Raw genomic sequence first — 24,786 nt, forward strand, 5'->3', positions numbered from 1 at the left:
CCCTGCTTTGACTCTTTCAGCTTGACTCTTGTGTTCCTTTTTTTTTTTTTTTTGGTGGTACGCGGGCCTCTCACTGTTGTGGCCTCTCCCGTTGTGGAGCACAGGCTCCGGACGCGCAGGCTCAGCGGCCATGGCTCACGGGCCCAGACGCTCCGCGGCATGTGGGATCTTCCCGGACTGGGGCACGAACCCATGTCCCCTGCATTGGCAGGCAGACTCTCAACCACTGCGCCGCCAGGGAAGCCCTCTTGTGTTCCTTTGACATGCTCCTGTCATTTTACTTTTTGAGCACTTCCTTACTTTCTGAGACTCAAGATGCTCCAGGCTCATCTTGTATTTTCCCTGCTCCAGCTCTAGGATCAGCCATTTCTCTGAGGAACTTTGGTTTCTTTTATTGGGAAATGGTATTTAGAAATCAAGATCTGGACTCTGGGTGTGCTTATTGCTACTAGAGTATCATTGCTTCTAGGCCCTCTCATGTGACAGAGCTAGGAAATAGGTGTATGTATACTAACCCATGTTAGTAATTCGTATGCATAATTTTTTCTGTATCTACAGTAAGCGAAACATGACTGGTGTCTCTGATGAACCCATTACTACAGGGGCATTTCTCACATTCCTTCCTTGCTTACCTATTACTTCCTTCTCAGACAGTGGGAAGCCTGGCTCCCACCATCCACCATCATTTGCTTATTTGAATCCAGTATATATGAAAGTGGCTTCAGGTTTGTTAGCCTGTATCCGCATAAGAAACAACTTCACCAGCTAAAGTACAGTGCAATTACAGTTTCCATTCAAAATGCTGTTTTTCAAAGTTACTTGTCAGCTGCTCCCTGCCCTCCCCACCTCATGCCTTCCAGTGATGTCTGTCACACACTTAGGTTCTTTTATCTCAGTCTGCATTCCACCTTGGCTTCCCCTGGTTGACTGTATTACTCTTTTTTAAATACATTTTTATTGGAGTATAACTGCTTCACAATGCTGTGTTAGTTTCTGTTGTACAACAAAATGAATCAGCCATATGCACACACATATCCCCATATCCCCTCATCCCCTCCCTCTTGAGCCTCCATCCCGCCCTCCCTATCCCACCCCTCTAGGTGGTCACAAAGCACCGAGCTGATCTCCCTGTGCTATGCGGCTGCTTCCCACCAGCTATCTGTTTTACATTTGGTAGTGTATATATGTCCATGCCACTCTCTCACTTCGTCCCAGCTTACCCTTCCCCCTCCCCGTGTCCTCAAGTCCATTTTCTACGTCTGTGTCTTTATTCCTGTCCTGCCCCTAGGTTCTTCAGAACCTTTTTTGTTTTTTTTTAGATTCCATATATATGTGTTCACATACGGTATTTATTTTTCTCTTTCTGACTTACTTCACTCTGTATGACAGACTCTAGGTCCATCCACCTCACTACAATTAAGTCAATTTCGTTTCTTCTTATGGCTGAGTAATATTCCATTCTATATATGTGCCACATCTTCATCCATTCATCTGTCGATGGACATTTAGGTTTCTTCCATGTCCTGGCTATTGTAAATAGTGCTACACTGAACACTGGTACATGTCTCTTTTTGAATTGTGGTTTTCTCAAAATGGATTAAAGACCTAAATGTAAGACCAGACACTGTAAAACTCTTAGAGGAAAACATAGGAAAAACACTTGTTGGCATAAACCACAGCAAGATCTTCTTTGACCCATCTCCTAGAGTAATGAAAATTAAAACAAAAGTAGACAAATGGGACCTAATTAAACTTAAAAGCTTTTAAGCAAAGGAAACCATAAACAAGACAAAAAGACAACCCTCAGAATGGGAGAAAATATTTACAAATGAAACAACGGACAAAGGATTAATCACCAAAATACACGCACAGCTCATGGAGCTCGATATCAAAAAGATTGTATTACTTTTTTTTTTTTTTTTTGATACGCGGGCCTCTCACTGTTGTGGCCTCTCCCGTTGCGGAGCACAGGCTGCGGACGCGCAGGCTCAGTGGCCACGGCCCACAGGCCCAACCGCTCCGCGGCATATGGGATCCTCCCGGACCGGGGCACGAACCCGTGTCCCCTGCATCGGCAGGCGGACTCTCAACCACTGCGCCACCAGGGAAGCCCCGTATTACTTTTAAAGTGACAGTTCACAAACTTTTTCACGTTACTGCATTCTTTTCATATTTATTGTTTTGACTGGCTGCTTTGAGTTGATAATATACCACAGTTAATTTGAAAGCTCCGTTGTCAGAATGTAAGTTGTTTACAGTTTTCAGCATTATGAATCCCCAACAAGAAATATTTTTTTAATGAACTACTTTCTATTTTTCTTTTCTTTTCTTTTTTTTTTTTTTTAGAGTAGTTCTCAGAAATGAAATTACTGGGTCAAAAGATAAAAACATTTTGATAACTCCTTTTACGCCAGATTGCCCTTTGAAAATATTATGCTGGTTTAAAATGCTACCTGATATATATAGGTTTTTGAAAAACTTTTTGGGTTTTTATAACTTCAGAAAAATAGCAACCTTTTCACCATTTTAATAAATACAAGATGCTACTTCATTATGCTTATAATATTTACTCCTTAATTTACTAACAAGGTAAAACATTCTACCACATCTTTACTTATTCTATTTATATTTTTGAGAACTGTGTTGTAAAAAAAAAAAGGAAGATTGTGAACTCTTTGCTGGAACAAAACTCTGAATTTTCCTAGGCAACTTCTTGCCATTTTGGAACTATTTTAAGTCTAGAGAAGATAAAGTATGGTGTTCCCAACTTTCCTTTTGGTTCAGATTAAATTTTTTCCTTTGGGTTCTGCTGCATCAGAAAATGGAAATAACGGTGGGTAGTCCCAAGTTCACATTACCACCAGTTAGACCTTGTTTGAACAGGAGTTTGATTTCATTTTCTTTTGGAAGCACATAATGTGCTAGATAAAAATATGTGCTCCTTAAGGAACTTTTCCCTGGTTGATCTCCTGCAGTAAACAACATAGCCCTTTGCACTTAGTAGGAACCAAGTAAGTGTTGGAGATGCAGTGAGACTAAGTATAAGTAGTTCAGAACCCAAACTCTGGAGCCGAACTGCCAGCTTTGTATCCTGGCCTTGCTGCTTACCAGCTGTGCGACTCTGAGCAAGTTATTCAGCTGTGCCCGTTTCCTCGCCTGTAAAAGGGAGCTAACAGTCCCTGTCTTACTGGGTTGTTGTGAGAATTAAATGAGCTAGCATAACTGAAGCGTTTAGAATAATGCTTAGCACATGCTGAGCACTATGTGTGTTCATTCTTTCTTTGTCAAATTCAGGTGAATTCAACCCAAGCCTTGAAGATCGTGGATATTCAACAAGTGTTTTTTTCCTAGGCTTATTTGATTTTTGAAAACCTATAGAAGAATCTCACTTATCAAGAGGTTGCTTATCTCATTAACACAGATGGCACAAAGGCCACAGTCAAAATTCTGGCCTTTACATATGGAGAGTACCTTACATTCTCCATGCAGAGTTTGTTTACTCTGACCTTATGCATAATGCTAAGCTGAATTATTTTATTTTATTTTATTTGGTCTGCTCATATTATATTACAAGTAGCAAAACAAGAAGAGGCTATTGCTTCAGGAATGGCAATAGGTACAGGTAGCAAGAAGGGATGTTGTGACATAGCCTGATATCAAGGACCAAGAAGCTGTACGTTTCCACAGAAACTCCATAAGCACCACACTCTGGGGCCAATTGTTAGAGCATGGCTTTAGTTAGCCCTGGGTTCATCTCTCAGCTCTGTCACTTACTAGATATTGGGGAGCTTGGCCTAGTGGCTTCACCTCGCTAAGCTTCATTTTCTTCATTGGCAAAGTGAGCGTAGTACTTTCCATTTCATATGGCCATTTATTTAGTGTACCTAACACTCAAAAAGCAGATATTCAAAAAGTGGTAGCTATTGTTTTGTTTTTTAATTATTTATTTGATTTATTTAGTATAGGGTCAGTCAGCTTCTGTGTATTTTAGATGCCCCTGAAGGTATCACTATCACTATATTAGAGCCTAGTGTAGAGGTTGATATTCATTCATGATGATGACATGGTGTTATCAAGATGGTAAATTCAGAATCCTCTGTTTAAGCGGTCAGGGAATCTCACAGGATGAGATGTGGCGTTAAAGTAGTGACAAACTTAAATCACGTATTTTTTGGTGAAAATTTAGGTAATTGAGATTTCCATTTTGAAACATTTAAAATAAGGAAAAAAAACAGAAACCTAATGGAATAAACTTAATTTATCTCAAATATTTAGGTAGATAAAACATTTCATTCCCAGACAGAAGTGCTTCAGTAATCCCATGCCTAACAGCCAAGTGCTGAGTTGATTTCCACTAGCTCTTGCCTCAGATATTTTTGTTCTTTTGGAATGGCTTTGCTTATTCAGCTTTGACTTTGATACGGTATCTGTAAAGAGAATGAAGCAGTATTTTTTCTCTTTTACGGTAGAAGGTTATATCTAACACACCAAGAGCTTAGTTCCTGACTAATGCCAAGGGTAGATGACCTACCAGATCATGGAGACCCAAAACTATAAGATGTCTCTTGAGAGCGAGTTTGTAGGGACCTCAGCTAAGAAGACTTCCCATTGCCAAAAATAGGCACCATTTCTCCACAAGGTTTCTAAAAGTAAGAAAGAGAAGAGGGAAAAATTACTCAGACATAAATACAGTTAATATTTTAGTAGTTTTCTTTCATACCCTGTTTTCTTCCCCACTTATTAAGTCAGGATTTTCCATATTACTGCCTTCTCTTAAACATTTCCACAATGGACTTCGTTTTTCAATGTTTTGAAATACAGTTGAAGAGCCTCTGCTTTTAATAAAATGGTGCCTAGTAAGGTAGCAAAGCCCTATAAAAGTGCTCCAGTATTGATCAGTGACAAGGTAGTGGACCATTTGGTTTATTCTTGTGTTTCAGGGGGAGAAAATAGAAGACATTCCAAAGGAAGTACTGATGGACTGTGCCCATCTTGTGAAGGCCAATAGCATTCAAGGTCAGTTTTCCTAGAGGTGTTTTCAGAATTAGCACCACTTTCTCTGTGTCTGAAATGGATTACATCTTAGAGAACATATGACTGACTTTAGCTTGAGTCAAGGGAGTGACATGTAATATGCCTTTCCCCTGTTTTGTTCTTTAAGATGGCAGTTGCACTACCTGTCAGAGAACTGAAAGCCAACCTCCCTGCCCCTCTAATTTTCATGGCCCTATCTCAAGCCTTTTTTACCCTGTTTTCTTTACCTTGAATAGAAAGTTGTCTAGGGCTTCCCTGGTGGCGCAGTGGTTAAGAACCGGCCTGCCAATGCAGGGGACACGGGTTTGAGCCCTGGTCTGGGAAGATCCCACATACCGCAGAGCAACTAAGCCCGTTCGCCACAACTACTGAGGCTGCGCTCTAGAGTCCACGTGCCACAACTACTGAAGCCCGTGCACCTAGAGCCCATGCTCCACAACAAGAGAAGCCACTACAGTGAGAAGCCCGCACACAGCAACAGACCCAATGCAACCAAAAATAAATAATAAATTAATTAATTAATAAAAAAAAGGAAATTGTCTAGACCTGCCTACCCCTAAGGTTACTTGTAGAAAGACTTTTGGAAATTACATTATGTTAATTGCCAAGCAAGAGATGTGTCTCATGGCTTTATTTGTAATGTTGGTTGATGTCTTTGTTTCCATTGTTTGTTACTAGATTCTAGAACCCAAGTCTCCCAATTACTCCTTCCTACTTTTTCTTTCTTTCCTTCTCTCCTTCCATACTTTCTTCTCTCTGTAAATTGTGAAGGTGTCAAGTCCGTTCATCTTGTTATCTCCCAGAGAATCTTAAATAATATGTCTGGGGTGATGCATTAGAATCAGTGTTTTTACAGTGCTCTCCAGGTGATTCTAATGTGCAGGGAGTGTTGAGACAATTGGCCTCCATGTTTTAAGTAGGACCTGCAGTATTGGCCTTGGTGCTGGTTTAGTTCTACTGTACAAGATTTAATTTGTCAAGTCAGTATAGGTCAAGAAGAACAATTAATGGAGTGGAGGAGGCAGTTATAAAGGGGAGCTGGGTGATGGTATTCTGCTAGGGATGAGCTAGTAGACTGGATTTTAGTTGTAGGACATGGACCTAGATAAGGTAGAGGTAAGTTTGGTTTGATATGAATTTGAGGGGTGATCCAGAGGGTTCGGAAAAAATATGGTTTGCATAGAAGATAAGCATGGGGCAGACACAGAGACGACGGCAGGTACCGGGAGCTGGTGATTATAGAAGAGCTGGGCAGTGTGCTCCCTCCCCCGTCACTTAGGCCGCGTTTCCTGCATCTCACTCGGCAGCTTTACTGAATCAGGTGCCTAGCCAAAGAAACTGGAAGTCTTGTCTTACAGAGCCATTCATTTTCAACTCCATAAATCATTAAATTGCAGTTAGTTTTAGGACATTGCATTTTATGAGTAGAAGAAGAGCTCCTCAGATTTCCAGTTAAAATCTTTGGTTATGGAAAGGAAAATAATAAAAATTGAAACTACGTCATTATCCTCCTTCCTTGTGTGTTGCAACCTCTTTAATGTGTTTTCGTGCCCCTGGCTAGCAGATGTGAATTTATTAAAAGAGCTTTGGACTCTTGCTCTTATTCTTGGCCCGGCCTCTTTCTTCTTAATCCCTTTATAGTTTACTAGTTCTAAAGAAAACAGAAAAGAGGAAGAGTCATTGAATTACTGAATCACTCTTCTCTCCTCTTCAGCCTTCCACAGGGATAGCTCACTCATAAGGAGCTAAGCCCAAGCGTCTCACTCTCAGGAGTCAATAGCAGAGGATGCTGAGGAGTGAAGAAGATTGTCTTTGCTGTGAGATTTGCTAAGTACACTACATTTGCGTCATTGTGTTATTAAAATATTTCCCTCCCTGGTTGACCACCTTCAGCGCTGTTTGTCGTCATAGAATCTGGTCAGCCTCTTCTTTATTCATTTTATAATCTCTTGCCAGATTAAACTTTCTAAAAGCTTAGACACTTTCTGTGACACCCTTCACCTTGCCTCTACAGTTAAACCCAAACTTCCTAAGCTGGCATTTAAGCATCTCTGATCTGACCACAGACTTTGTTTCCCTTCATGTATTTCATACTCCAGCCAAAGCAGATATTTGCTGGTTTCCTGCTTTGTGCCTTTGCTTATATTGTTCCCTCTGCCCTCAGTGATACACTCCTGCTCAGTCATCACATGTCTAGATTCCAGCTACGGTTCAAGGGCTACGCTGTAGTTATAGTAATAACAGCTAGCATTGAATGTTAATTACATGCCTGGCACTGTGCCAGGAACATTACAAGTTGTTCATTTATCAACTCTACTGAAGTAAGATATTACTTTCATTTTATAGATGAGGAAGCTGAATTTAAGAATTAAGGAACTTAACCTCTCCCACAGAGCCTTTTCCTTCCTCCAGCTTTTGAGTGACCACTGCCCTCTCTGAACTCCCTTAACTCTTTACCTGTATCTTTCCAATATCACTTGATAACTTCTAATTTTCATTGAAATTATTTATGTACTTATCTGCCTTCCTTTAATCTTCAAAGGCAGGATCCATCATCCGATCCATGTTTGTGTCTCCCACAGTGCCTTGCACAGGGAGATTTTTTTTTTTTTACTTAATTTTGAAAAAAATTTCAAACCTACAGAAAAGTTGCAAGAAAATTTAGAATCAACAGTTTTTCCGTATTTGTTTGCCTTCTCCCTGTAATTCACGCAATATCTTTTTAGCTGAACCATTTGAAAGAAAATCACAGGCGTCATGACCGTTCAGCATGTCCTAAGAAGTACATTGTCGTAAGCAACTGCATTACAGTGATCAAATTCAGGAAATTTAACATCGGTAGAATACTGTTATACAGAGTCCATATGTAAGTTTTGTCGGTTGTCCCACTACCGTCACTTTATAGCATTTTTTTTTTTTGATCCAGGATCATACGTTCCATTCACTTGTCATGTATCACTGGTCTCCTTTAATCTGGACACTTCTTTGTCTTTCAAGACGTTGACACTTTTAGAGTGGAGACCACTTTGGCTTGGTCTGATGCTTCCTGTTCAGTAGGACCACATTGTGCATCTTGTGGCAGGAATACTATGTAAGTGAAGTCTTGTGCATCACAGTCAGGAGGCACGTGCTGCCAGTTTGCCTCAGTCTTGGCGATGTTAACTGATCGCTTAGGTAAGGTCGTGTTCACCAGATTTCCCCAGTGTACATGGTCACTTAATAACCATTGAAATGTATTGCCATCTAATTTAGAAGGGCCTTAGAGAGCACTGGACCGGTGATTAAACCGTAATTCTCAGAGCCGCCTGGGAGGCTGTCAGGGGTGGAGGGGAAACACGAAGTGGGGGTGGTGAGGGGAGAGGAGGAGGGGTGAGCAGGATACCTGGCACCCCTTTCCTCCAGAGCATCTCTGCTTTGATTACTTTGTTATGTTTTCTTTGGTAAAAGAGGTTCCACAGCTAAAGAAACAAAAACCAAAAAGCTCTACTAAACTAGTCCAGTTTCCTCATGTTTCAGATGAGACGCCAGGAGCCATGGGGATTTTCCCAAAGTGACACAGCTGGTTTGTGGTAGTGCAGGGTAGAAGCCGGTGTCTTGAATCACTTTATCTTGCTGCTTACCCTTTGTTACATCAAGGGCTCCTTTGAGAATCTGAGGAAACCTGTTTGGTCCTTTTCTGTTTAAAAACACATACAATGAAATATGCATTCAATTTTAGAGAGTCTCAAAGATCCCTGAAGCTGATCTCTTGACCCTGCTTTTCATCAGAATACTTTAGCTTGAATTGCTGGTCGGCTTTCCCATTTGCCTTTGTGGGTGGCTTCTTTTTTTAAAAAAAAGTATTTTGTGGTTTCAAACACTTGGTGGCTTGTTCATTCTCAGCCTTTTCCTTTGTTGGGTTATGGTGACAGTTGTGGGTGAGGGGACGCATTGCTCAGCATCCTCCTCCCCACATGTTGAAGACAGTCTCTCTTGGCAGGCTGCAAGATGAACAACGTCAATGTGGTTTATACCCCGTGGTCTAACCTGAAGAAAACGGCCGACATGGATGTGGGACAGATAGGCTTTCACAGGCAGAAGGACGTAAGTGTGAACATCACCGGAGGTGGCAGTGCCCTGGCGCTGAGTGGGTGTCTGTCTCTGCTGTCCAGGACTCAGCACGATGTCTCTTTCCTAAAGGGAGTCAAGCTGGGTTGCTAAGCTGCTGGAAAGCCCTACCCTATTCTGGGGGGAAGAATATAAACATAAAGATTCAGTATTTTTTTTTTCCCTCCATCTCCCTCAAGGTGAAAATTGTGACAGTTGAGAAGAAAGTGAATGAGATCCTGAACCGATTGGAAAAGACCAAAATGGAGCGGTTCCCAGACCTAGAGGCAGAGAAAGAATGCAGAGACCGCGAAGAGAGGAATGAGAAGAAAGCCCAGATTCAGGAAATGAAAAGGAAAGAAAAGGAAGAGATGAAAAAGAAGAGGGAGATGGACGAACTTAGGTATGTTGGAGTTAAGGCACTGACGTTGACCTTGGAGAGTCTTCACTGCTGATTTAATTAGGGATTAACCCTTAAGAATGGTACAGTTGGCCCGGTGTATCCACGGATCCAGTCAACCATGGTTCAAAAATGTTTGGGGGTGGAAAAAATTCCAGGAAGTTCCAAAAAGCAACACTTGAATTTCCCTTGTGCTGGCAACTGTTGACATAGCATTTACCTTTATGACTATTTACACAGCATTTACAGTGTGTCAGATATTATAAGTAATCTACAGAGGATTTAAAGTATTTGGGAGGATGTATGTAGGTTATATGCAAATACTATGCCATTTTTATAAGGGACTTAAGCATCCGCAGGTTTTGGTATCTGAGGGGGGTCCTGGAACCAATCGCCCATGGATTCCGAGGGACAGGTGTATTCTGGTATTCTGGTAAATGAAGGGACATATAACGAGCTCCAAGCCTTAAATGAGTTAGAATAAGGCATTTATGCTAATATGTTGGTCAAATGAATTGCCCTTTTATAGGGGCAGGATATGAGAGTGCACAAAATAAAATAGCTAATTTTAATCTTAGTTTGGTTTGTAAACGTCTTCAGGTAAAGAAGAGATACTATATTGAGTGTTTTACATTAGCTATGGTATTTGAATGAAAATGTCTCAGCTCTAAAGGCCAGTGTTAGTAACTCTTAAAAGCTGTTTTTAAAACCTCTCTTTTATAGATTTCGAAAGTTTAAAGTAATTAATGTGGAGAGGCCTGCTCCAAAACACAGCATTTTTAAACAATAAATAGTAGTTAAAACACATCTTGGATCCTGAAATTCTAGTGTATAAGGCCATGAAAATACTGATTGTATTAGTTTTCTATTGTTACTATAACAAATTACCACAAATTTAGTGGCTTAAAATGACATAGATTTATCATCTTACAGTTCTTCATGTTAGAAGTTCAAAATAGTTCTCACTGAGCTAGAATCAAGGTGTCTGCGGGGCTGTGTTTCTTTCTGGAGCTCTGGGAGAGAATCTGCTTACCTTCCAGCTCCTTGAGGCCGCCCACACTCCTGGGCTTGTGACTCCTTCCTCATCTTCAAGGCCAGCAACAGTGCATCTCTCTGCCCCTTCATAGTCACGGCCCCCTCTCTGACCACAGCCTTCTCTGCTTCTAAGGACCAATGTGGTGACATTGGGCCCACCCAGATACTGCGTGATAATCTCCCCATCTAAGATCTTTTTTAATTTTAATTTTATTTTAAAATGATAAAAATTTATTCAGTTTTGTAAATTGAACATCAAACCTCTTTTAAATTAAATTTAAATAAGTGAATCGGACACAAATGGAGAGAAATCACAGGAACTCTATTAACAGAAAGGGAATGAGTTCTGGAATCTGTTGGTTTTTAGAAAAATAGTGCTGAGTAGTAGCTGGACAGCATTCCGGGTACTTTCATTTCAGCATCTTCCCAGAAGTCCTTGCAAATGGCATTTATCTCAATGCTCTCAGGTTCACAAGAACTTCTAGAGATGAACTACTTTTCACTTCCTGCTTGTATTACACAATGAACCACTGTACTTTCATCATCTTACCTTATCCACTCTCTTTTTCCATTCCTCATTATTATTCACCAAGTCAGGTTCCATGCCTTTTCAGAGTGCCAAGTTATCAGCTCCATTCTCACTGTGTCAAGCAGTCTTCATGACAATTTATAGTCTTCTCCTCTTTATTACAACTCTAAATTTCCATAGGGTGAAGTCTAAAGAAGATATGTATGAGCTTTGTTTTTGTATAGTTTTATGTTTTTTGGTTTTTTTTTTTAACATCTTTATTGGAGTATAATTGCTTTACAGTGGTGTGTTACTTTCTGCTTTATAACAAAGTGAATCAGCTATACATATACATATATCCCCATATCTCTTCCCTCTTGCGTCTCCCTCCCTCCCACCCTCCCTATCCCACCCCTTCCCATCTAAGATCTTTAATTAAAGTCCCTTCTGCCATGTGAGGTAACATATTTGCAGGTTCTGGAGATTAGGATGTAGTCATTTGAGTAAGATCATTATTCTGCCTACTATACTGACTCTCTATAGATGCATAGTACTATACCTGAAGGGGCCTCAGTTTTTCTTTGAGAAAGAAGGAAATTAATCCTGCCACTTCTAGTCACAGAATTCCTAGATTTTTTCCCACTATTTTCCATAGATTTCATTTGTGATAAGTATACCAAAAAAAACAAAAGTTATTGCTTCCTTTGGGAAGGGTATAGGATCACTATGAGCTGTCTTGCCCTGTCCTGACCTAGTTTCCTTGGAATACCCTGGATTATTAGAAAGATCATTGGGCCAGAGTGGAGGTTTTATGATCAAGCACTGGTATTTATTCGTTATCCACATGCACACGTCCCTGTTGCGGGTTCTGCTAAAACAGGGTGAGTGACTGCATTTACAATACAATATTCAAATGGAGAACTCTGGAAGTGTTACCCCAAGTTATAAGCTGCCAGCATGAGACAGACTGATGCAGAGATTTAAACGTTCAATTTGACGTAGAATTGTGAGTCCATTTTGTGTCGTGAGTGAAAGACAAATTACCAACACCATTTGTTTCGAAAAATGTGTGGAATTTTGAGTGATACAGGATTTAGACTAGTTTATTCTTTTTGCTTTTAGTGCGGAGTGGAGAAAAAATTGAAAACATGCCTTTTTGTGCCTCTTAAAACTCTACCGTAATGTTGTTTAGAGACATAATATTATATGTTAGAAATATAATGTCACTATAATGTCACTTAATTTATTTACAACATTTTTTTTTAGACTTGTAGGGTCTTTATATTTTTATTTTTTTAATATTTATTTATTTGGCTGCGTCGGATCTTAGTTGTGGCCCTCGGGATCTTTGTTGCAGCGTGTGGGCTCTTAGCTGTGGCATGCATGTGGGATCTAGTTCCCAGACCAGGGATCCAACCCAGGCCCCCTGCACTGGGAGTGCAGCGTCTTCCCCACTGGACCGCCAGGGAAGTCCCTACTTATAACATTCAATAAGAAAGATTAGCTAACATTTTTGGACACTTGTCATCTGCCCAACACTGTATTGTGCTTTACTGCATTATCTCATTTAATCCTAACAGTAGCCATGTGAGGCAAATGTTTTGATCATCTGCATTTTGTAGAAGAGGAAACAGACTGAGGAGCAGTTAAGTAACTCGCTCAGAGGCACATAGCTTGTCTCGGTCTGATTCTAAAGCTCACACACACTGTTACCACTCTCTTCTGCCCTCTGTTCAGTCCATTCCGCAGCTTCTGTGAAACTCCAGCAAAAAGCTCTAAGCTTCGGACTTGTTCTATAACCTGTTTTTATACACTTGCAGCGCTAACATCACTTTAATTTCTGTTTTTGACTCTTCCACCTGAGAGATCAAAGGCTATGCCTACAAAATCTTCTCATTCTGAAGTCTTTCACTTGCCTTTCTGACAAGGAAAATACCATTAAATTTCACCAACAGTTGATTCTTTTGTTTGGACCATCTGGTAAGGAATGTCCAATTTAATTGCTGTGATAGCTGAAGAAAATTGACTTTTGAGTCTTCAGGGGATTCTACAGATAAACTGAGAAGATAGTCTCATCCTGGACAGTATCCCCAGTGCTTCCAGGTGATTTCAGGGAAGAAGTCCTTAACAGCCTCACACCCAGAAGATATCCAACTTCTTTCCAATTCTAAAGCCATTATTTAGACTCTAGACTCCTTTTTTCAACTTTCTGAACAGGAATGGCAGTAAGCTTTTCATTTCTAATTTCTACCAGGAGAAAAAAAATGGATGGAATTGTCATTATAATAGTCTAGGTTCTCTGACAAGAGTATATCCATTAGCCTCGGGATCAGAACAGAACAAAGCCCACAACACAGAAGGCACCAACTTCCTTCTCAGATGAAAAGAGCAGCAGCCCCTGGAGACAGAACTCCATCTTGTTCTTGCAAATGAGCGCTTTACCCTTGTCCTCGGTGTGCAGAAATTCCAGTGATCTGATAACGTAGATAGGTCTACATAAAGATCATCCTTTTAGGTAGTTTTTTAAAGAAATATTTAGATTGGGAGGACACAAAGTGTGGAGGCTAAATGATAGCAGTATATTAACATCTTCTATTAACCATTTTATGCATTCACACAGTAATGAAAAGTTCCCCGTATTTAGGCTTCACATATTAATTCTCACTTACCCATCTTGTTCGTTAGCTCTTTAGACAGCTTTTTAGCTCACACTTGCCCTGTCAGCCTAGGATCTCGTGGGATTTTAGTTCAGAGAATCTTGGTGTAGGGTTAGGTGTAGGGAGGCAGCCTCACATGGCATGTTCTTTCCCTACCTGCTGCGCTGTAAGCCACACATAGAGTAAGAGGATGTAGCAAAAGAGAGTCTGCGTAGGTTTGAAAGTAGTCAGAGCCTTACAAGTGACCTTGCCTGGAAAGTTAGAGAAGCAGAACAGCTTCTACTCAGTCTCCATGTAGTTTTTGGAGAGGTCCTTCATGCAGGTACCTGTGAGTCTCCCAGGGGACACCCCAGGTGCTGTGGAAGAGTGTCCGTGGCTCCCTCCAGTGTGTCGTAGTCAGTCATCTCAGGAGTTGGATTCATGCTTACAGACTGCTTACCTGCTGTGTTTTGTTTTTTTTTTAATACATCTTTATTGGAGTAAAATTGCTTCACAATGCTGGGCTAGTTTCTGTTGTACAACAAAGTGAGTCAGCTATATGTATACATATATCCCCATATCCCCTCCCTCTTGCGCCTCACTCCCACCCTCCCTATCCCACCCCTCTAAGTCATTGCAAAGCACCGAGCTGATCTCCCTGTGCTGTGCGGCTGCTTCCCACTAGCTATCTGTTTTACATTTGGTAGTGTATATACGTCCATGCCACTCTCTCACTTTGTGCCAGCTTCCCCTTCCCCCCGCCCCCATATCCTCAAGTCCATTCTCTGCGTCTGCATCTTTATTCCTGCCCTGCCACTAGGTTCATCAGTACCATTTTTTTTTAATATTCCGTATATATGTGCTAGCATACAGTATTTGTTTTTCTTTTTCTGACTTAATTCACTCTATATGACCAACTCTGGGCCCGTCCACCTCACTACAAATAACTCAGTTTCGTTTCTTTTTATGGCTGAGTAATATTCCATTGTATATATGTGCCACATCTTCTTTATCCATTCATCTGTTGATGGACACTTAGGTTGCTTCCATGTCCTGGCTATTGTAAATAGTGCTGCAGTGAACATTGTGGTACATGTCTCTTTTCAAATTATGGTTTTCTCAGGGTATAATCTTGGATTCACTTACTTGGCTTTTGTCATACTGTAACAAACATCTATTAACATCAAAGTGAAGCTCACCATCTGAACATTGAAACCGGAAGAAACAAGCAAGTCAATAACAGATCAGAAAAGACCAAGGGTAGGGCCTAAGTTTACCTGAGATGGGGATATTTAAATTTGGGAGTCTCAGATCAGAATTGGAACCTGAGGTTCAGGTGATTGAAGTCAGGAAAGTACAAGACCCGGGTAAGATGGCAAGTCACAGGTAAGCATGTCGTCAGTCTGAGAATTGGCATGAACTTGATTTGGGGGCAGAGATTACTTTAGCAAGGAGGTTAATGTGTGAAAGGTTATAGCTGATCAGTGGCAAAGCAGGAATTCAAACTCAAGTCTGTAATTCTGAAGTCCACACTTCTACTGTAGCTTGCTGCCTGTGAGGCAAAAAATGCCCAGGTTGGCAAGACCTGAGTCAAGGTGATTCAAAGGCAAATAAAAGAATGAAAAATTAGGTACATTGGAGAGTGACTTAAAAGGTTTTGTTTAGTCCAGAATTTCATGCTGTAAGTGCTAAGGAACGACTGTAGGTTTCCTGGGGTATTAGGAAGAAAACTTGTCAGAAGGGTTTATTGGCGACGTGTCAAGGAGGTAATGGTGAGACCAGTGGTTGAAAGGATGGTATGGTCAGGTGTAGAAGTGGCTGCTTTCACTGTACCTCCTGTTGTTTCTCTCTCACACACTACTGCTGCTGCCCTCCATAAATAATGCTGTGTTGTGCCATAGGTCTTTGTTTTAATGATAAGCTCCCTCAAAGCAGCACTTCTGCATTCCTGTATCTCCTTGAATGTGACCCTGTGCTTTGCACATGCAGTGAGTGACTCGTCAGTACATTACAGACGAATAAGTAGCTGAAATTAGCTTCCCTTGATACAGTGATGCTTGAGCTAAGATCCAAACTATTTTGCTAGTTAAAAGGGCAGGGGCAGTGGAAAGAGTACCGGAAGCAGAAGGAACTGTGTGTGCAAAGACCACATCACAGGACTAAAAGCCAACCCAAACGTCTGGAGCAGCAGGGGTGAGGGAGCCCAGGGAACAAGGGCTAGTCCAGCAGGGCCTTGTTGGTCATGTTTGTCTTCAGGCTGAGGGTTTTGTGAGGTCATTGGAGAGTGTTAAGTCAGGGGTAGTGTGATGAGATTTGTGTTTTGGAAAAGTCATGTGACTGACCTGATTGGAAAGGGTGCCACGTAGGGGTGTGGCTAGGCCAGTAGCTGTCCACATGACAGAGTTAGTCACTTGGGCTGTAGTGGTGATGTGGAGGCGGAGAGAACTGGACCAATGAGAAATAGTTTTCAAAACTGGACCAGGATTTGAAAATAGATTGGATTCAGAGGAGGGGCAGGGAAAAGAATGACTGCGGGGATTCTGGCTTGTGAAATGGAATGGGTAGTGATGCTATTCTTTGAGCTAGGAAATGCTGGAAAGGAACCAAACTGTTTTTGGTTGGGGGGAAGACCATGAGTTGGGTATGGACATAGGAATCTGAAAGTGTCTTTGAGGCATCCCCCGAAAAAGTCAGACAGGCAGTTGGATTAATGGGATGGAGCGCAGAGGAGGTGTGTGGCCTAAAGAAGGGTAATTTGTGTGTTGCTTTCATATGAGTGGGAATTCGGGCCCTGTGGTTCCCGAACCTGGCTCATAGATGCCCATAGCTGGGTGCTTGAAGATATTTTAATCTTCACAGGTGATTTTAAAATAAAGTTGGAAGTGAGGTTCTCTGCTCTTAACTACTTTTTTATCAACATGGCTTTCTCTTTCTGCTCATGCAACTTATTGATCTTATCTGTCCATTTATATCTTACTGATACCACTGACTCTTACAAGCATCATTACTATCTCTCTCTGGGTGTCTCCCAGCTCATTGTCTCTGTCCGTGACGAGTCTCCTTCCCTCTGGTCCTCAGTTTCCAGTTTCTACAGTTCATATTTACTTGGTTGTCCCACCATCACTTCAGGTGTGACATTGTCCTAAACCAAGTACATCTTCTTTGCAACATTTTCCCATTTCTCTCAGTTGTAACATTATTTCCTTCAGATCACTCATGCTAGAAACCTTGGTGTCATCTTTGACTCCTCTCAGATTTATCCCTTCTTACCGGCACAGCCGTTAACCCCTTGCGTTCATGCCCTCAAGGTGGGATATTGCGGTGGACTGGAGCACGATGGCCTGGCTATAAGCTTGGGAGTCAGATCTGGGTTCAAAGCCTCCCTCCCCACTTGTTCGCTGTGACACCTTGGACAGCTTCCGTAACTCCTGTGTGTACAGTGGGCCTGCTGCTATCCCTTGCCTTAGGAGGTGGTTGTGGGGATGAGCAGTAATTTATGAAGCACATAATACAGGTCCTAGCACGTAAAGGGTCCTTGGTAAATGGTAAGTACCGTTGTCATTAACTGGTCTCCTTGCCTTAATTGACCTTCTCCCCCTCTTGTCTCTGCTACAGATTATGTTTTTAAATTTATTTTTTAAAAATATATTTATTTGGTTGCACTGGGTCTTAGTTGTGGCAGGTAGACTACTTAGTTGTGGCAGGTGGGCTCCTTAGTTGTGGCTCACAGGCTCCTTGGTTGTGGCTCGCCGGCTCCTTAGTTGTGGCATGCAAACTCTTAGCTGCGGCATGCATGTGGGATCTAGTTCCTTAACCAGGGGTCGAACCCAGGCCCCCTTCCTTGGGAGCATGGAGTCTTTTTTTTTTTTTTTTCGGCACGCGGGCCTCTCCCCGCTGTGGCCTCTCCCGTTGCAGAGCACAGGCTCAGCGGCCATGGCTCACGGGCCCAGCCGCTCCGCGGCATGTGGGATCCTCCCGGACCGGGGCACGAACCTGCGTCCCCCGCATCGGCAGGCGGACCCTCAACCACTGCACCACCAGGGAAGTCCCAAGGGAGCACGGAGTCTTAACCACTGCACCACCAGGGAAGTCCCCGGATTACACTTTTTAAAACACTAGTATTATGTGGTCTTACTTTCCTTTGTCTCTTTATGTATTTTTACTAGAACTTTTTATGTAGCCACTACTGAATAGGTCTTATTTCCTTTCCTGATAAGCTTTTTGGGGTTAGGCTTTGTCTTATTCATCATTTTCTCGTTTCTTCCCATTCCATTTTCTGCCCAGGCTTAGCGCAGGGTCTTACACATCATGGATATTTAATAAATACTTGTCGAATCTCATCTGTCTACTCCATCGTGTACTGTGGCTTCCTGCTGATCGCACTGCTCTGACTCACATAGTTAGGACAAGGTGATTTAGCCCCACACATCCAGCCTGATTTCCCGCCACTTGGCTTTCAGACTCCACTTGAGTTGGTTTGAAATGTCATCGTAAGTACCATCTCTTTGCCTTTGCTCATGCCGATCTCTGCATCTGCCCTCCTCAGTCGTCCTCCCTACTTGTCAGGCTCAGTTTGGGTTACACGTCACCTGAGAAGAGTACCCCAACAGCCCTTTGCACACTAATGTGTTTCTTCTTTTGAATTCCTTTAGATCTATAGTCTGGACAGTGTACTTCAGGTCTGAATCATGTGTGCTCTTGGCTATAGATGAAGTTCCTCATCTGAATAATGCCACCACCTACCGTTATTGTGGAAGTGACATGATACGAGTGAGCAAGCGTGTTTGTAAACTATAAAGTGTAGTGCACATGTTATTTATTGTCATAGATATTTATCCTTTATATGTTGCAATCTCCTTGAGCTCAGCAGGGATTATATTTTCTTCGAAAGGCCCTCAGCATTGCTAGATACCTGGTAGAGGTTCATGAGATACTTGGCAGCCAAATAACCTTACTTTAAATGTGTTTTTTCTTCTAGGAGCTATTCATCACTAATGAAAGCTGAGAATATGTCTTCAAATCAGGTATGTGCAAGTTCTTTGCTCTAATGTTGTGCCTTGAAATAATTCACTTAGTGTTTAATGACCGAGTTTCTGGCCAGTGTTGGTTCACGTGTTGCAGATGGTTTGACGTGGTTTGGCAACAATCATACACTCAGGTGGATTCTATTAGACATTGACCGCCCCCCCCCCCCCCCCCCCCCCCCCCCCCCCCCCCCGCTTCCCTGTGGACTTTGCCTTGTGTTTGTTTTTAAGTAGGTCACCTCGTGGCAAGAGATTGTTACACCTTGTCTGTTGTGAAGTGCAGGTCTGTTAGTATTTATAGGACTTTCCCATTCCCCATTCCCCTCTTTTCTAGTTGCAGGCATGCAAAAGTGCCTTTAGCTATTACTGTTCTATGTTAATGTGACCGTAGATTCTATATTGTAATTGAGCGAGGACAAAATTATCACCTTCAGTTAAATGAAACAAAAGATCTTATTTGTAGTCTAAACAGCAGTATTGGTTGTCTTCATGTTCCTCAGGACCTACGATAAAGGGAAATGGTGATCCACGTGTCTTTCCCAAAATTTATTTTGAAGTGTCTAGAGATAGTACAATTTAGCTATTATTAAACAGTCTTTGTGGAAAATTTAAATTAGGTGGATATATTTGCTATGTTGAATGTTTATAGTATAATGTATGATGCTTTAGATCTTTGTTGTCCAGTGCACTGGGCACTCATTGCATGTGGCTGTTTAAATTACATTTAATTTAATTTAATTTAAAAATTCAGTTTCTCAGTCACACTAGCCATGTGTGGCTAGTGGTTATGATATTGGACAGTGTAGAAATAGAACATTTCCGTCACAGCAAAAAATACTGTTAAACAGAACTGCTCTAGATGCTTGGAAATAACAGAATTTAAGGTCCCTTAAGGGTTACCTAGCCAAACCCCATATTCAGTGCATGAATTATAATTGTTAATAGGATTTTACACCTTGTTCATAGCTATATATCCTTCTAAAAATGGATAAGAACAATATTTTTATTCCTGTCTCTTTGAAAAACTAAATTTATGAGTCTCCTTTCTGAGTCAGAGATGTATCTTCATAATTTATTCCTGAAAAATTCCAGAGTAGCATTATGTAATTAAATAGAACCTTGAATTTGAAGTTTAGACACTTAAACTGTCATTTACTAATTGGATAAGACCAATAAAGTTATTTAACCTCTCAGAAGGCGTATTCATCAGCAACAAAAGGAGACATATTACTTCCTGAGGCTGTTCTGAAATTTAAACAAGGTCATGTGTGTGAAAGTTCTTTGACTTAGACAATATAAACGGTCATTACTATTTCTTATCCTTGTAGTCCTTAGTTGTTACTTACACACAGAGTATCAGTATCAAAAGATGAGACGTATTTAATCCCTTCTGGAAACTATTCTTAGAAAACAGTTTAACAGTTGAGCAGAAGTCTTTAACATAACCCAAATCTAATGTCTTTGTTGTGATTGTTGTTGCTATTGAAGTTTCCTGTTATTTAGAGACAACTTTTCAGCAGAAACCTGACACGTATATTATGTTGTAACCTTAGGCATTTTCATCATGGATTTTGAAAGTTTGAATGTTGTTTTGGAATTAAGAAATAAACACACACACACACACACACACACACACGCGCGCGCGCAAATATACATACGTATACAAACACCACCATAATATAGCTACGGATGTTAAAAGTTCCAAAATTAGGAAGTCAGATTTGTAGACCAAAGGATTATTAACCCTTCTGCCTTTCCTCTCTCCCCCGTTGCTGCTACCTCTGTTCCTGAGGCCCAGGTTGGAATCGGGTTCAAATTTCTGAGAAGTTTTGCATTGGGTGTTTCCATTCTCTCTCTCTCACAGTGGTAGGACTCACACAGCTTTTCCGCATACTTCAAAAGAATGGGCTTTCATTCCCTTTGTAACTGTCTTCTGTTAAGGGGACGCAGACCTTTTTTTGATCCACTTTCGCAGCATGATCAGTTGATTTTCAGTCAAAGGCTGGTGTTTACATAAGATATGACTTAATTTTTAATTTAGCTTATATAAGTTCATCAGGAAAAATATTAGTCTTCCACTCTGAGGTTGGTTTTAATTTTGAGTTTTTGCTCTCCTATGTAGAATAATTCTCTTCAATCTATAATTTCTTTCTAATCTTCCTAAATTAGGCATCAGGAACCATCAGCAGTTACTTTTTTTTTTTTTTTTTTTTTTTTCAGCAGTTACTTTTGACATTTTATTTGCATATCACTTTTTAAGTGGATGACAAGAAACCTATTTTGCTACGCTAAAAAACATATTGACTCTTAAAGGGAATCTAAAATACAAAAATTGTCCAAATCAAGTCTTGGATCGCAGCTATATATTTAAACGTTACTTTAATCCCAAACACAGATCCCCAGACACATGGCAACTCTGCAGATCTAACTCACAGCCTTTATAGGGAGTAATTTACTTGGATTGGCCCCAAGCCACATTATCTTAGTGAGTTTTGGGGACACAAACATCCTCAGTGTTTGGCATCTAAAGCTGACCTTCAAAGTTGCAGGCTGACTCTTTCAACATCCCTAATGCTGTTATTTCAGTTTAGAACTTTCGGGCAGTCAGAGTTCTGGTGCGTGGATAGACTACAAACATTAGTTTTCTTTTTGTACAGTTATCCAAGGCATTTTTACTGTGGCCTCAGTTCGTTGTGCTAATTGAAGAGAAGCACAGAGAAGCCTGCTGAATGAAACTAGAGATCAAACCAGACTTCACAGAAATCACTGTTTTCCACCTGTTCCTCCTATTTCCCTGCCCATCTTTAATACGAGTTATTAAGGAGAAAAGCATATAGCATACCTATAAGCGTAAGTCCTCTCCCTCTCTAACAAGTCAGGTATAAAGCAGCGGGAAAGAGAGAGAAGTCAAAACAGTGTTGTGTTCAAGTTATGACATTTTCAAGCAAATATCCCGGAAGTCACATTATTAGTGAATGTTGGCATCCAGAGCAGTTTTCTTAGGGTGTGCAGTAGCCCAGAAAGGTGTTTGGGGCTCTACTTTTGTACTTGATCTTCAGGACTTGTTTACACTATATACCACCATCATGTAAGATGTTTTTCATCAAAAGCTTGGCAAGCCAGCTAATTTGATAACTAGCCTGTAGTTTCCTGGTGACTTTTTCAGTTAAAAAAAAAGGGCTTCCCTGGTAGCGCAGTGGTTGAGAGTCCGCCTGCCGATGCAGGGGACACGGGTTCGTGCCCCGGTCCGGGAAGATCCCACGTGCCGTGGAGCGGCTGGGACCATGAGCCATGGCCGCTGAGCCTGCGCGTCCGGAGCCTGTGCTCCGCAACTGGAGAGGCCACAACAGTGAGAGGCCTGCGTACCGCAAAAAAAAAAGAAAAGAAGCCATCTTGTGAAATAACAGATACGTGATAACCCTGAGGCTCAAAGTAATGGAATTTAGGTCAAAAATATTTTTGCATATTTGCAGCTTTGTTGGCATTAAAACATTGAGGCAGTATTTGTTTGGTTTCATTTTATGGTATATTTGTTGAAGGAAGAGTTACATTTCCTTTCGGTCACTCTTGCTACATCCTATACTAAGTCATTGGGCCTTACTTCATAATTTGGGAATCATTGGTCTCTTATTGCTGGGCAATCCAGACCATGTGATGACACCTTAGAGAATATAGCTGCTAATCTAGCTATTCTAAACAACTAGCAATTAAAGATAGAGAAGAAATGAGTGAATATAATTATTTTACTTTTTACTCTGAATTCTGCAGTTCGACATAAGGAGGCTTGTTACCTAATACTAATTGTAAATTTTTTTAATCAAGTTATTTATTTCGAAGGCTTTTATGGTTTCACTGTTTTGTTTCCTACAGGACGGCAATGATTCAGATGAATTCATGTGAATGGAGAAAAGGACCTTTTAAAGATGTGAATTTAGGGACAGTTGCAGAAGTTTTGATTTCATCTGTGTTCTGAGTCATAAACAACAACCAACCAAAATAATATTCTACAAATATTACCAACTTCGGAGTTAAAAAAAATTGTTCCCTTTTCTGCTTTCAGAAAAGGAGCAAATACACACACACACACACACACACACACACACGCACACGCACACACATGTATACAATATAGTTGGACTTGAAGACAGCATATAACTTTAGGAAAGTGAAAATATTTTTGCCAGAGCATGTCCTGGTACCTCATGAAGGTTGGCTGCCCTTGTTCTTGGAATGTTCCCCTCACCCCCGATTTCCTGATTAGAAAAAAAAAAAAAAAAAAGCATGGGTTTTGAAGGTGATAGTGATATTTTCAGAAGGTTGCTGGCTTCAATGGTCATGTCCCATTGTGCCATCTGAGTCTGTTAGCAGAGCTGCCCTCAGCTCGTCCAAGCTTCCACGTGCTATACATCCTTCCTTTTCCCATTGAGAGCCTCCATCCAGGTACCATCAGGCTTAAATAAATAGTTGGTATTAATCAAGGTTGGGCCTTTTGGCGATTTTTACCTGAGCACCAAGTAACCCCAGCTGCGTATATTAAACTTCAGGCTCCAGAGTCATTTCTCAGCAGTGAGGGGAGAAATAGGAAGGGATGCTCTGTGGATCATTTTGAAGATGTAGGTGACCTGATGTTTGTCTTGGGATGTAGCATAAAGCACAAGTCTACTTGGCAGTTATGGTTTTAGAAAGAATTAAGCATTTCACTAGCCAGCCAAGTAGTTTATTTACCTTGAAATAGTATTTATTTTGAGTTAGAACCCCAGAGTGCAGATTTCTCAATTGTAGACTCAGTAACTTAATATGTAGCCGTCCTACCCATCTGCACCACCTGCCCTCCAGGATGATTCTGAATAGAAGATATATTTTTATTCAACCCGTGTGGCAAGAGATAGGACAAGACAATGAAAGGGGAAGGCACAAAGGCTGCAGGTCCGAAGGCATGCACATGCACATTTTAACCACACGCAGAGTCTGCAGCTGTATTCTAACCCAGCAAAAATACCTCCTCCAACAGATATTCCACCTGTAACAGCACTTTGGAGTGGCGGGTAAAACCACAAGACTTCAGGGTTTCTGTTTATCCCAAGTTGGTGTATGGGGTGGAACTGGAAGATTTCCTGAGACATAACTCGGCCAAATTGTGAGAAGGGGTGTGGGAGATGACTCCAGAAATTTGTGATTGTGTGTGTATATATGTCCAGTCATATTCAGCCTGGAGTTCTATGAGTTGGAAATGTAATAATAAAGACTCGTTTTTTTATTTGGGAGGATACTGATATATAAATTCTTAGCTTGTTATTTCCTTCCCCAAACTAGTTTCGAGGGTGATCGGGCTGTGAAAACCTCATCTATTATATAGGCTTAAAACCTTAAACTGGTAGGTTTAAAACCTTAAACTGGTAGGTTCTACGGGGTAATCTTCCTGCCTCACTGATAAATGTGTCTCTCCCCCAGATGCCCACTGGGTCAGAGTGGATGACCTTTCTCAGACACACTCTGGATTGAGTGTAAATTAGTAACTGTGCTTCTTCAATTAGGTGGCCCTCCTGCCTGGTTACTGTAGGCAAACTGCTGCAAATGTCTAGAATGGGGAGGCTTTACTTCTAACATCGCCGTTGTCACCTCAGCTCTCTCTGCTGCTTAAGAAGGACTCCTCTCTACCGCACATTATAACATATACAGGGAGAGCTTTTGAAGAATATATCTGTTTTTACTCTAGTGTGAGAGATCCTGGGGTCCACGTCGTACACATGTCCTAACTCTCAGCTGACACTGGTTTCAAATGTCAAGGGCTCTCTTCTGAATCCCTGGCACTCAAACCTTTCTAGCTGCTCTGTGGTGGTCTCCTCCTACCTCTGCCTGTGCGATGGGTAGGTTTCTTTCCCCAGCTCCCGTGGTCCCAGAGGAAGCATCGTCCTTTTCTTTTGAGGACACTGGTTCAGTGCCAACAGGTCAAACTGTTGGCACTGAAGTCACCTCATTTCTTGCTATTGGCATGTTTCCTCAACTTCCTGTAGGAAAATTCCAGATTGTTGGCAATTTTATGAGCTGTGTCCTTGATCAAAT

General features: G+C 41.3%; 1 protein-coding gene across 2 annotated transcripts in view; it reads left to right on the forward strand.

Moving 5' to 3' along the window:
* The window catches only part of CCDC25 (coiled-coil domain containing 25), a 39,169-nt gene extending 16,450 nt beyond the window's left edge, over positions 1-22,719 (forward strand). The window contains exons 5-9 of one of the 2 annotated variants that reach the window (XM_065879237.1): positions 4,941-5,016; positions 9,014-9,117; positions 9,321-9,523; positions 18,678-18,723; positions 22,594-22,719. In XM_065879237.1, coding sequence (XP_065735309.1) covers positions 4,941-5,016; positions 9,014-9,117; positions 9,321-9,523; positions 18,678-18,723; positions 22,594-22,623 — 459 coding nt within the window. In that variant the 3' untranslated portion in view covers positions 22,624-22,719. Of the gene's footprint in view, positions 1-4,940; positions 5,017-9,013; positions 9,118-9,320; positions 9,524-18,677; positions 18,724-22,593 lie in introns of those variants that run through there. The other variant, XM_065879238.1, reaches the window with a different exon arrangement.
* Positions 22,720-24,786: the final 2,067 nt, after the last annotated feature.

This window comes from Phocoena phocoena, chromosome 6 (assembly GCF_963924675.1).
Source record: "Phocoena phocoena chromosome 6, mPhoPho1.1, whole genome shotgun sequence".
In the NCBI taxonomy this organism is placed as follows: Eukaryota; Metazoa; Chordata; class Mammalia; order Artiodactyla; family Phocoenidae; genus Phocoena; species Phocoena phocoena.